At 36.5% G+C, this 14391-nt stretch overlaps 1 protein-coding gene across 1 annotated transcript; it reads right to left on the bottom strand.

Annotated features, from left to right (window-relative positions):
- Positions 1–3515: 3515 nt before the first annotated feature.
- Positions 3516–12461, bottom strand: ca4b (carbonic anhydrase IV b). The gene is made up of 9 exons (XM_076892045.1): positions 12374–12461; positions 12002–12064; positions 7156–7200; positions 6882–7046; positions 6425–6570; positions 6208–6300; positions 5661–5727; positions 5261–5424; positions 3516–4328 (listed from the first exon to the last, which is right to left on the bottom strand). The coding sequence occupies exons 1-9, from the start codon at positions 12459–12461 to the stop codon at positions 4155–4157; spliced, it is 1005 nt and encodes a 334-aa protein (XP_076748160.1). The 3' UTR covers positions 3516–4154.
- Positions 12462–14391: the final 1930 nt, after the last annotated feature.

The following is a 14391-nucleotide window of genomic DNA, read 5'->3' as shown; positions in this document are numbered from 1 at the left end:
ATATGCTTGCAACAACAGAAACTTTGCAAACAGAATAGAGATGGGCCTGTGTCCTCTGTTGTCACGACAACCCAAACCTCAGAGTCACACCAAGTGAAATAAGAGGAAGTGGGGGATGGGTGGCGTGCACAAACCGAGAAAAGATGTCCTCGTTAGAAGAAAACGGAGCCAGAAACAAGCAGAAAGAGAGTAATGGAGAAGATCATCAAAATGCAACACCAGACAATAAGTTTCTTTTTATGCAAGTCATCAAATATTAAGCCAGCCAGCATACACATACACACTCACACATACAGATACACACACACACACACACACACACACACACACACACACACACACACACACACACATATAGGTTGTACCTTTGTGAAGGCTGAAAAAAACAGCAGTGAGTCTTTGCAGCAGGCCAGCATGACTGTGCATCTCTCTGATTATCTCAGCACTGTTGCACCAAAGGCTGTCCTTGCATCAGCCATCTATCCCTGTGCAACATGGGATTATATCCTAAGTGAGTCCTTAAAGTACTTAGGGTGATATAGATAGCGTCAAGGGGCCAAAAACGAGCACAGCACCTAATGACACCGGTAGGTATTATCCTCCCAGCAGGGCTTTAATTGAATTATGTTTTACCTTTGACCATTGAGCTCATGAGAGCAGCTGTAAATAAAATATAAACAACTCAGAAGGCATTAGAATGAGCAACAGGGCGGCAGATATAATCTGAATCTGTCAAGAAAAGTTCACCTTTCCTGTTTCTCTCTCATTTTAGGCATCTAGATTTCTTATTATCATCACTGTTGGTTTGGTTCCATCCCCAAGGATGGAAGAAATTAACTGTCCAAGAATCCTCTTGCACTTTCTTAAACTCAGTATGTGCCTTGTGTTGCTGCTGCTAGTCATGCACCTGATCAGTGCTGCTATACAGTCAAGAGATTTTGATGAGAAAAAAATTTCAGTCACTTTCATGTACTTGCTCTGTATTTAGTTATTCAGTATCTCAAAAGAAAAAAGAAACAAGGATTTAGGACTACACAGATCAATGAAATAACATCTTATTCAGTTCAGTTGTATATATCTAGCACCAAATCACAGCAACAGTTGCCTCAAGGCGCTTTGTACTGTAGGGGAAAAGGCCCTACAATAATACAAAGAAAACAGAGAAAATCCTAAAAGTTAAATGCCCCCCTGTGAGCAAGACAAGAGGTGTATGAACACATAGTGAGTGAAAAAGGTGAATGAAGAAGGAACATTCAGTGCATCATGGAAATCCCCTTGCAGCCTAGACCTATTGCACTGTAACTAAGGGAGAATTCAGGGTCACCTGATCCAGCCCTGAGACAGGATGTTTCTAATTTTAGAGATATTGCACAAATAGAAGAAAACACACATATATATTAAAACGTAGTTTAATATGTGCATTGAAGGACATATCCTGGTCAAAAATGACAGGATATGTGTTACTGGCCCAACAGTGTTACTGGAGGCCAAGGAATACCATCCAGTGTAAAAATCTGGTTAGATACCATATTTCTGAGATATTTCAGTTTTAGCTGAATTTAGAAGCAAAACATTAGAGGCAATCCGGGTCTTTATGTCCTAAAGACATTCCTGCAGTTTAAGTTGGTGTGTGTGTGATCTGGCTTCATGAATGGATAAAGTTGGGTTTCATCTGCATAGCAGTGAAATGTATGCTATACCTTCTAATGATAATGGCTAAGAAAAGCATGTATAATGAATACAGAATTGGTCCTAGCACAGAACTCTGCAGAAATCCATAATTAACTTAAGTGTGTGAAGAGGACACTCCATTTACACCTATTGGATCTATTAGATAGATCTGATTCAAACCACTACAAGTACCTTGTACCTTCAATACCTAAAGCTGATGGTTTGGGAAAAGTAATTACTGAAGTTAACCCAGAAAGGTTAATTTGGGGTAAAAAAAGAGTAGAAATAGTAAAATTATTAATATGATAATCTGCCTCTCTGGAAGTAGCCCTCAGATAGCTAGTCTGCACTGTGTTAGCACAAGGTATTGGACAAGATGTCAGTGGATGAATTATACCCTTAATCTTAGTTACAGCACTTTCAGAAAGACTTTCACTGCTGTGTAATCCATCATTGTAAATGTAAATGCTATTAGGAAATGATCAGACAAAAGAGGGTTTTCAGAAAAAGAATTTAAATGTTTAGTTTCTAACAAGAAACACTAGAGTGTGATTAAAAAGGCAATTGAGTCTAATAATAGACTAAATGCTATCTTGAGGCTAATATTTTTAGTATCTACAATAATTGCTTTATCTGAGCTGAGCACTAAATCAGATAAAAAGTCTGAGAAATCAGACAGAAACCAGCCGGGTGAACAACAGATAATAACAAATAAGACTTATGAGTTTTCCAACTAGGAACAAGGGTAAGCATCAGACTTTCAAATGAATTAAACCCCGTCTGGGTCTTTGGTTGATTAACAATCTGGAGTGGGAGACTGTAACTCTAGTTACTGGTCCCAATTCTGGATAGTCACATTTTAAAAACTTTCCCATGTGTGGGACTAATAAATGTTTATCTTGTCTCTTATCTTATTCTGGGCAGTTTAATGAATTTTGCCAGATTTCTACAAATGAGAGGTGCTGGGATGGATGTCATCTCTCCTAACAAGTTTCTCAATTATCTATAAAGCCCACATCACTCAGACAGCGAGCAATTTAAGGGAAACATGTGGCTAAATATGTCACTCCTGATCTGATTGGAGAGGGGACTAGACAAGCCAGCAGTGTTATGGTTACAATGTTGTTACAATATTAATTTTAGTGACCTCTGATTGACTTAACCAGGTGTTATTACATCTTAGTATCTTATCTGTCTAATGTGTGTAGGGAATGTCAAAAGTTCCAGAAATGATTGCTCATCAAACAACTTGTAATAGCTGTGCTGTGGAAGCAAAATGTCTGATAAACTGACCATAAATCTTGTGTGTATTTATTATCTTTTATCAAGCAGTTTGATTGGCCTCCTATGCTGGGAGGCTTTTTTTTACCAGATGAGATCATGAGATCAATAATTACTGGAAAAGGACATTTGAAAAGAAAAATTGGTGATGATTTATACAAATTCTAATTAATTTTTGAGTGTTTTGGTAAAATATTGATCCTTTTCACCTCTTCAAAAGCTAATCATTCATGTGGATATGTGGCACGTAGCCACATTGTTCAGCTGTCTTGGCTCAGTCTTTATCTAACAAAGACCATAAATAAGCAAACAGACTGTTTAATCTTACTTTTTGAATTTGGCGATTGCTGCTGTTCGTTGCTCTTGTGAAGCAACACGTTGAAATGTATTTCTGTTCTGACACAAGGGCCGCTCTCATTCAAAAGGGTTTATTTGTCGTGTGTGGTTAAATTGGTTTATTAAGAAGTTATCGTTTGGTGAGCAGTCCTTTGTATATTGGAAAGCATGACTGATTTGGATTAAAAGTGTATGATCCAGGAAAAAACATACAGGAATATGCCATGAAATCTTTAATCGTGACTTTATTTGATTATTAATGACATTACAAATGACAAAGAATTGATAGGTAAAACATACCTTAATAATACACATTATAGTGTTAACACGTGTCTGTATTTTAAATAAATATGACACTTTTAAGTCAGAGTTTAGATGTTTCCAGAACAGTAGGAAAGCATGTAATAGAATGCAGCATGATATTTATCAGAAATATTATATCAGCACAAGTGAATACATGTGAATCAGAATCAGAATTCTTTATTGCTATTCTGCTGAAAGCACAATGAAGTCATATGTTGTCCCATTCAGTGCAAAGAAAGCAATCTAACTATCCTTAAACATTTAGTCTATGTCCCCCAAAAATGTGTGTAAATTGTAGTGAGATCATCATTGTGAAACATTTAAAACCAAAAGTAACTAATTTACTTATTTGTCAATAACATATTTTGTTGTAGATAAAATCTTACATATCTTACATATTCCGATTCAAATAAGCATGTAGTGTTTGATACATGTTGTTTTGAAGCATCTATTGAATTTACATCCTTTACTTTTAAATATACACTACATTATTTTTTTCTTCTTCTATTTGAAAATCAACAGATGTCACAAACAAGGGTATTTGTGCATAAAAATTGATTAAATTAAATAAAGCTTGCACTGGATAGCAGCACTGACTTGGTGAACAACACACAGCTGACCAAAGCAAGTTGGCCACTGGAGTAATACACCTCTCTTCCATTCAAAGGCTGTACTGGTCTGTAGTTGTTGACCATTTTCTGTCCATCATAAAACAGAAGTTGGCTGAAAGCAGTGAGCTGTAACAAAAAAAATAATTAAACAGGCAGTTAAACATGTACTTTTATTAAAAATAGTATGCAAGGGGCATACTATGATAGAACGCTTTGCTAATAAATACAGCTATTATCAATGATAACTAGGCAACAGAGTGTGTCTCACTAAAGTTAACTTGCTGCTTTACTATACTTGTTCTACTATAACTGCAGTTTTTTCATATAACTGTTTGAGACCAGTACAGAAATAAACAAAGAAGTACACTTGTTTTACATTAAATGGGTTGTTGAATGTGTAATATTTCAATAATGTTTCAGTAATATAAATTAAAATTAACACATTTTTCATATAGACAGCATAATTTCAAGGTTTATCCATTTTGAAATACATTTTTGGGTAATTTGGGAGCAGTGGAAACAACTGTAATTTGTTAGCAAACAACTCAAAGAGCCACATTAGCATAGGCTTGTGTTACGTATTACATATAAGCCCTGTATTCTTTTTCTCTGATCTCATTTCATGTCCCTATGCTTTCTTGGGTAAAGTATATGCCTCATTAGCACTTAAATACACTGCTTTTTTTTTTACCCATAAGGTATGTGTGAAATTATTCTTGTTATTTTTAACATTAAGTTTCCATTGTAACAAATTTACAATGACCAACTACTACCATCTAGTGGCTATAGTTATTGTAGCAAACACCTTGGGTTGCCATAACGTTTAATATTGGTCTAATATTTGTCTGTGATTCTGGTTATACCTTTATTAGTGTCAAATGTAGCCAGTTTAAATAAATTTATTCAGAAACTATTTACAATTATCATTTGGGGGTTATAAAAAGTTTCCAAGAAAAAGTTATTAAAAGTTGCCTTAGTGTTACACTAAATTAAATTTCAAGGATAAACTCATTACAATCCTCTTCTTTATAGATTCAGTACGATGTAGGGAATGATACCTGATTCCTGCTGAGAGGAATAGTGCTTTCAAACAGGGTCCAGACCACAGCTTCAGCACAGTCAGGTGTGGTGAGGGAGCCCTTGTAGCGAAAGTACTTGGTCCTGTTAATTTCAGAAGGAATGAACATGTCCAGGGAGACACCCACCAGCGTTACATTCGTTTCTGGTTTGATGAAATGTTAACAAGAACATAAAGTCAGAAAGTCAGAAAAGACTTCAATCATCACTAATCCTCAAAAAATCTTCAAAAAGGTTTTATTGTGTTGTTGTGGATGTTATATAACATTGTGTTATCTAATAATAGATGCCCTTTAGCCTAGTGTAATCAGCTACATATTTAGGACTCTATATGGAGGGTGAAAAGAAGATTATTATCATTTTTCAGAAGATATAACTTACTAGGTTGAGATATGTATTTCAGTGCACTGATAAGATGATCATACTTCTCATTTGCAGACTCAGACTCCTAAAACGAAAGAATAAAATGTTAACCGTCATACCAAAAGCAGTTTATAATTAAGAAAACAAAGTTAGTACAACATACAGGAGCTAATTTGATTTAAAGACACACTAAAGCTCAAATTATACAGGACATGTGATCATTCAGCAGCTGGAGGGTTGTTCAGTCTGACGGCAAAGGCAGTCCTCTGGAATGTTTTCTGATGGGTCCACATTTATGTAATAAATAATCAAATACAGCAGATTATTTGCATTTGGGAGCAGTATAATTAGAAAAGCTTTAACTCTTGCTGTTATTCTTTTTGTTGTTTATAATCTGCCATTTTTTTAATGGTTAGTCTATTTTTCCTTATTATGGGAACATTATACCTGTATGCTGTTTTAAAATGTGCCTTTTGCAAATGTTGTTTTTTTTTGTGGCTACTAACTAAACTACTGGTTTGGGCTGGATGCTGGACATTTTTTTGAAATGATGTTTACCAAGTACCTGAAAGAAAAATCCCAAAACAGCCACACCCGTACTGTCTTTTGAAGCCTCAGCTAACGAGTCATATTCTTCTTTTATATGGACGATATGCATCTACAGATAAAAGAAAGCACTGCATTAGAATAATTAGGATCTATTTGAATCCAATACATAAAATTACTTAAATACATATAGTGTCAATCACAAAATATTTCTACTGATTTATGACATACTGTACCTCCATTGGAAACTTTTCTCCATCAATTGTGTGCTCAGAACCAAGTCCTCCATCTTTGCCCCAGTGCAGGTGAAACTGAATTGCCTTGTATTCATCAACCAGATTTCCTCCTTTGATTTGTATACTGGAAGGCAAATTTAGCTGAACTGAAATTCAGAATTAAAAAATAAAAATAAAAACCATTAGACAATCTTCCATGGATGCTCCCATTATTTCAGTTACAAATGATCACACATGACACACATGACACATGCTTTTGCACATGACATATTTTAAAAGGTATTTTTGTTACATGAGACGCTTGGTTGCTATTATTGTCCATTTTACCACCTCCTCCTCCCTATACTTTTATCCATGTTATCTACAGATGGGGTAATTGCATTTTTACAGCCAGAATTGACATCATAGTGTCAAACTGTCTTCCTCAAATAAACTTGCAATTATAATTAAGACATACCACTGTGGCCATTGTTTATGAGGCTCCCATAAAAAGTCTCTTTATAACCGGTGAAGTGAAAAGGAGTCAGGCGTTCATCTGGTAGCACTTTCCTTGTGACAATATTAACTGGAGACTGAGATCTGCCATTGCAGGTTTGTGAAACCAGTCCCCACAGCTCTGGACCTGTGAGGAGAAGAATAGAAACAGCTCCACTAACATGCCTCCTTTGTTTAACCATTCATTTGGCTTGTTTTATTTTTATTTTTATTTTTTTATTTTTTTTAAAGTTTACCTGTGCAGGTGTGGTTGCATTGAAGTTGGGAATAGTAGCAAAAATCTAAAAGATCAGGTTTGGAATATTTAAAAAGAGAAAAGAATTATTCATCTGTAGGTTATGAGGTATTAATTTTTGAGCATTTGCAATCACAATCGCATGTGACTTTATCTAATCTATCTAAACTTTTAATACAATTTTAGATATCTGGTTGAATTAAATTGACCCTATTGGTCACAAGCACATTTATATTAATGATTAATTATTTCAATAAATACACTTTTGATTTTATGTATTTCAGTTGTATTGTAGTCAACATTGTTTACTGAAGGCAAATAAAATCTATCATTTTTTGCGTGCAGTATCCAATGTCATGCAACTTATACACAAATTAAAAAAACAAAGAAATATAAAACTCACACCTGCCCCTGAGACGAGACTCACAAAAAATGTGAAGAGAAATAAAACAGATCTGAGCAGCATTGTGAATCCACTTATAGTGTAGATTCTTCCAGCACTGACTGTTTTCAAAGATGATGCCTGAATCAAAGTTCAACCAGACTATCATTCAACTGGGAGCCCCACCTATCACCCCCCGTTTTATAATGCACGCTTTAGATTTATGACACCTAATTTGTGAGGACAGTGACACACAGCAAGAGATATCTCGGCGTTCATATTCTTGAGATAATGAATGGACCCTAACGCTGAAGGTGTCTTCCTCCAGAAATGAGCCCACAGGTGATTTGTCCAAACTGCAAGCTACAGTTACATTTTTGAAGTTAAGGGACCTCTAGTGGTGATGTGAAAAAATGCAAGTGACATGTTTGCGGGTGTCGTTACCTTTAAGAAAAACTGCAAAGTAGATTTATTAACCACGAGAAGTGTCATTTTTTGGGATTAGATTTGTGATACTATTTATGAGTTAGGATTGTTTTTATCACTCTTTTCTACTATGTCAGGGTCACATGAGACAGTGAGAGACTGGATGAGAAGTTCATTGTTCATTCAGCAGTTTGCACACAAAATTTAGTTCATTTGAGTTCATTCCAGGTTTTGCAATAATTAGCCAATTAAAAAACTCTATTTCATGTACCATGTTGAATCACTCTTTAGAGCTCTGCTGTGCTGAGAACGGACAAATCCACCAACAAATCAATGATGGGCCAGAGCAGAAGAAATCATTGGGTTCCTGCTCACCAAGAACAGCAATATCAAGCTAAAGTGGGCAAACCAGAAAGAAAGTAAAAGATAAGTCTGCAGATGGTAGGTTCATAATTTGGCAGCAGGAGTCCATGTACCAAATCTACCTTGTATACAAATTGCTGATGATGATGGTTTAATGTTTTTTTGAGTTCCTCAATATCACTCAATCATAGTTTGGATTCCATGCTTTATATTACAGGAATGAATTTGTAGCTGATCTGCAGAAATGATGTGATTTCTATGGTGCTAATGTTTTAGTGACTGTAATGTGCTCTGTCTCAGAGTATAAATATAACAAATTACAAATGTTTGGGGAAAAAACAAAAAAAACAAACAAACAATTTATATGGTGTTATGTCCCCACGATGAAGGTCTAGGGGTGTGTGTGGGGACTGGTAACAAATGGGTCCAGAATGGAATGAAAGGAAAACAGACAGAGGTGTTTAGTAAATAAAATAGTTTTTAATCTTAACATAAAGAGCCAGCAATGCCGTTTTTCCAGTAACACTAGAAAAAGAAAAAGGTTGCAACAACAAAGAACACAAGTCCACACCACGAGGAGGTACTTCCAGGGGCCCACAAGCCATCCCTGTCACTAGCAGCAGCAAGTTCCACTGCTGCTGCTGTTGAGGGCCACAGGCCCACACTACTCACATGAAGCAGCTACTCTCCCCACTGCTCCTACAACTCCACGCCACAGGCAGGACAATCACACAATAGGGCCGCTTTTGACACCTAAAACACAAACAGGAAACACCAGAGAAATCTGCCTCCCCTCATCCAGTTCATGCCCAGCTTATATGACCTCAGAGAGGTGATTGCTGACTGGGCCCAGGTGGTAAACAAGGCCAACAAACAGCAGCTGTGTCCTGCTAGGACCATAACATATGGCTTTCACTGGCTGAGCAATTAAAGTTTGAGAATGAAAATCTCTGTTGGCCAAATATGATCACAAACAGAGAAGAGTGGAAAGGCATAAGACAGAAATGGTCACTCGTGTATTTTAGGTGATATAAAAGAGTAGAAGGAAAAGGAGGTAAAGGAGGAAAAAACAAACCTTTTTCACCACGTGAGGCAAAAACACACTGTTGAACACAGCCAGGCTATAAAGGAGGTGATACTAGCAGCTGGTGTAACACAAAAGGAAATGAGTGTTTCTGGACCACTCGCTAGTTTCACTCCATATGACCGAAAGAGGAAATGGTGGATAAAAATTTCTAATGTGTACATGGTGGTAAAGGAAGGTCTTAAAAAAGCTCAAAAATATAAAAGCAGCTAAAGCCATGAAGTTGGCCAAGCTGGCTGGGTATGAAAGTGGAGGGCTGGGCAAGGGACATATGAAAAATCCAGGTTTGCTCAGAAGTGGAAAAAAATAGTTTCTGCAAAGAGTATGTTAACATTACCTGACTCTATGAAAAAATAAATTTTGATGTTAAACTTGCTGTTGGCTAACATCATATAGGCAGGTTATTATTGTAAATATACTGGTTTAACCACTCAGTAACAACAAAATATCTATTATAAAACAGACCTATACTACATGTAAAAGCTAATATTTAATAGTTTTTCTGACTTTAGTCCCATACAGAAATTTGATAGCTGGACATTAACTTTTTTTTACGACTCTTATCAAAGTTACACTAAGTGTATTTAATTTGTAAAACTTGTTTTTTGAACTCCAGAGTTTTCATTTTAAAGTAATTTATTAGAAAAGCAGATCATTGTGGTTGGTATGCTTCACACTGATTTTAATGAAGGCCAGTATACTGTTGTAAAAACAGGGATCATGCCTAAATTAAAAGTCATGTAAAATTGGAATGCAATGATTTGGATTATTTTTTTTGTTAAGGCAAGTAAAAACGTTGTGACACTAATGGAGGCGTGATGAGATAAAAGCATTGAAATTACCCTGACTGTCTTTAAATATTCAAACAGATCCCTTTTGTAGGATAGAAACAGGTTTAACCAGCAGAGGGCAGAATATGCATATCCAGGAGCTGGGGTCTATTGACAAGAATTTGTAGAGATGAGCCAGAGAACCATATTTGACATCCAGTGCTGAACTTCCCAAAGAGACTCATTAAGACAACTGTGTATATTCAGTGTCAGATGAAATACCAACTGGTAGGTAGCTATATCTGAGTGCCATCAACAAAAATAATGAATAGATACACTGTGTCTCTGAGTTATATACTCAATAGGGAGAAAGCATAAAGAAAAATAAACTGATGATTTGAAAAATAAGAGTTTCACTCAAATTTGTCAAATACTGCATTTAAGCTGCAGCAGTTTGGGCCACAAACATCATCAAGTACTCTTCTCATCCTAACCACCACCTTTTCACACTGGTTCCCTCTGGAAGGCAAGTCTTTATAGAGCTCACAAAAAGTTTTTACTTTATGTGTCAAATGTGAATTGCATTTGAGACTAATGCAGCCCTGACTGGAACCTCTCAAAGATAATATTACTGTTTAGTGCATGGAGCAATTGTGGTATTTTTTAAATAAAATTTCTGCTATAAAAGGTTATTTAGAAATTGGTCTAAATGGTCTAATGGCACCAAAACAAGTGTGACTTGACCAACGAGGAGGAGTTTCTGGGATTTCTTCCCAGCAGAACATTGCGTTGAAAACAGATGATCACTTTAGTTTAGTGATCCTTAGTTGTTGATATTTCAGAAGGTTTGCAAATGAATGTGTTAAAACAGCCAAAACATGAACAACAACCTAGCTCATTAAAATAAATAAGACATCACAAACACAATAGATGAGAAAGATAAACTGTTACACAAAAATGGCTAAAAATGGTTTCCTCTTCATTGTTCCCATGGACACATGAAGCTACAAGTACATGTGCCAGTGTAGAGAGGGTGTTGATTACAGACAGTGTTTTCTTTTTTTCTACTCTTGCAGGTGAGCATTCTTACATTGAGTTTCTGTGAACGTGAAGCGTATCAGTCAATGAAAGTAAGAAATGTGGACGATGGGCACATCATAAACATAAACAGGTGCAGTTTTAATTACCGAGGGACAGTAACAGACATGGTTGTGAAGCCTGTAGATATAATCATCAGGTAAATATCTTTTTATAGAATCTTTATCACGATTTAGATAACGATTATGAAGATAACTTTTGCAAACACTGTACAAAGACATTTCAAAGACTGAGGCCATGCCTCTTAACTGGAAGGTTGAATCGGGTTAAGCAGGGATTATACTTTGTTCACACAGCTAGGATTGTATTTTACACTGACCCTGGGTCAGTATAAGTATCATACAGTTTAAACGAAGCACTGAAACTTGCACATATTTATTATAGATGCACTGAAGCTAATCGAGATATTTGCTGTCAATCTGTGGCTGCGATTAAACACTTTACTGGAAACTTTATTAACTAGTAACTTCATCAGTCATGACAGAAGCTAATATTTCTGTGCTAACATCGTTTAACCAGTAACAGCTTTACTAAGCTAACGTTTACACCGTAACTTTAAGCTAGCACCATAAAGACGGTAAAACACGTAATAATATCTACAAATGCATCGTAAAGCTGTTATATTAGCACTCTGTGTATTACTAACATAACCACATTAACATTACTGACACTCGCTGACTTTTAATAGTCATTCTATAAATGCTGTCCGTGTAAATGGTCTTACCTGTAAACACTGCATATCCACCGGATTGCAGCCAGAGTGGATTCTGGAGTCTTCCATGCTCCTGTTAGTGATCCTCCATCTGGATGGATGAGAACAACCTTCTGAACAATCTAGCAGGAGATGGCCCATATCTATGGGACTGATTTGTGCTAATAACGCCCATTGTATGGACTGATAACAGCCGAAGCGGGTGAATAAAGTCACCCAGTAGCTAGCTGTGCCATTACCCAGCATACATCACTCCCTCCGTAAATGCAATAAACGATACAAAAGCATCGTTCTACCTGTTTTTCAGGTAGTTGTTTACATTATATAATTTATTGTGTTCTGTATACGTCACTACAATGTGATTTGGAAAATGTCTAAATATACCGACAGCAGGCACTTCCGCAGCAATCTCTTCAATCGGAGGACCCTTCACGTCAATTCCCAACGCGAGAGGGGTACCCTGCGCGTCCATAAGTGCAGCAGAGGGAGCCTGACCATGCGTCACACGTTTGACGAGTTGGGAGTGAGAACGTGTTGTATGTTCTCATCCCTGAGGAGAAACTGTTGCATCTTTCATTTGTAGCCTCCTTTCAAAACAGTCTGTGAAACATTTACCATATCTGTGTTTTTTTCATCTCAGTGAGAAGTTGCAGCATGTCACCTTAATGTACCTTAATGTAATTTTTACTGACTTTATGTACTCATGAAAACACTGTATAACATTTTACTGATAATTTTCACTAAGGAATAAAATAAAAGGATTTTCAGGGAAATTTCTTTCATTGCAGTGCTCTTGTTGTGGTAAAGGATTTTAATGTGCTGTTTGTAATAGGACATTTAAATAAAAATGTCCTGTGGAGAATATCCAGTACACAAATATTTATATAAGAATAAAAACAAAGAATATATTTAAGGTAAAAGCAAAATATCTGAAAAAATTACAACAATTTCAATAAAATTACTTAAATATATTGTAATTAAGGTAAGTATAATACATTTTTTTTTTTTATATCTGCATAGACAAAACACCCAGAAGAATTACTATAACTAACTAGATAGCCAAGGAATTCCACCCTGTCTTTGGTTGAATACATATCAGAAAAACTGTTTCATTTCTTTCAGACACTGCTTACAGTACTTAGCAAATATAACATAAGCTGTCAAGGGGGGGTGGAAATCATGGAGCAACTGGGTAACTGGGAGGTATCCTGGGGGAACTCCCAGGTCTGGACCCCTGCATTACTGAGCTCCTGGACAGCCTGAGTTGCAACCTGGTGGCATCACATGGACAGAAATATATTGTCCCTGAAGTGTTCTGTTGGTTTTCTCTCAGGTGAATCTGGGGCCATTTGGCGGTATCAATTTATGCTCTTTATGTTCCTCCTTGCACAAAGGAGCAGATACCTGTCCAGCTAATGTTTTAAGGACCTACTGTCCTACTGTCTGTGCTTAAGGCTGTACACCCCGGGGTTTTGCTTTGCTTGTTTTCTGCTTTGTAATTCTCTTGCTAAATGTCTGTATGTATTTTTCCTGCTGTTCATATGATTCAGTGTATTAAACTCTGTTCCAAGAATTCTACTCTTTTCCAGAGCATCTTTTTGAGTGTCTTGATTTTAATTGGATCTAAAAGGGTTGGATCTCCACATCGTTGGTGGGAGAAGATTATCATGATGGCTTCAAAATTTGCGACCACAAAAGGTTTCCCTGAACAGAAACACCATAATTCACGGGTTGTTTTATCATTGCCGCTCTAGTGCACCTGTTGTTAATTAACACCAAATGAGATTAACTTACCAGATCTTATCACAGAGCGGTGTAGTTACAAACTCAGCTGCAGGGAGCAATACCAGATGAAATGACTAACATGCCTATTGTTTATTAGTTATTAACCTTTCCCCCTTTATGTACTAGGTGAAGGGGCAGTTATGCTGACGCAAACAGACCAAAGATGAAGAGCTGTTGTCAGCCTGTGAAGTTTTCAGGGACTAGCATTTGAGTTATTGTGGAAAATTTACCTACTAGGCAGTCTTTATGGAGAACACAGTATCAAGTTTATGTAGTGTGCATAGCAAATTCTGTTGGTGGGCTGTTTTGTATAATGAGATGAACCCACAGGTAGAGCAAATAACTGCTACAGTTATGTATGACGCCAAAGGTCATGAAGAAGTTACTCTCACAACTTGGCATCCATCCTTGCAACACTTCTGGTTACTTATTTGGGCAATTATTTTGAAGCAGTATCTAAATTAAAGTTAATTGTACTGGTCATAGGAGCTGCATGTATAGAATCACCAGTGAAATCTGATTGAAGAGGAAACAATGGTTGACTATGCTCCAAAATAAAAGATAAACTTCTACCACCATCTTTGCTGTTGAATAGATATCAATTCAGAGTTCCTTCA

This window comes from Maylandia zebra, linkage group LG14 (genome assembly GCF_041146795.1).
Source record: "Maylandia zebra isolate NMK-2024a linkage group LG14, Mzebra_GT3a, whole genome shotgun sequence".
Taxonomy (NCBI): Eukaryota; Metazoa; Chordata; class Actinopteri; order Cichliformes; family Cichlidae; genus Maylandia; species Maylandia zebra.
Note: the sequence above shows the minus strand (reverse complement) of the source record. Positions and strands in the feature narration are given on the sequence as shown.

Bases quoted from the DNA above. Each gene is read 5' to 3' on its own strand.
- ca4b (XM_076892045.1), bottom strand. From the start codon at position 12,461: ATGGACGCGCAGGGTACCCCTCTCGCGTTGGGAATTGACGTGAAGGGT. The intron at 5,728-6,207 runs GTACTTGGTAAA...CTTTCGTTTTAG, and splicing joins TTTTGGGATTTTTCTTTCAG to GAGTCTGAGTCTGCAAATGA. The intron at 4,329-5,260 runs GTATCATTCCCT...TTTTTGTTACAG, and splicing joins TTCCTCTCAGCAGGAATCAG to CTCACTGCTTTCAGCCAACT.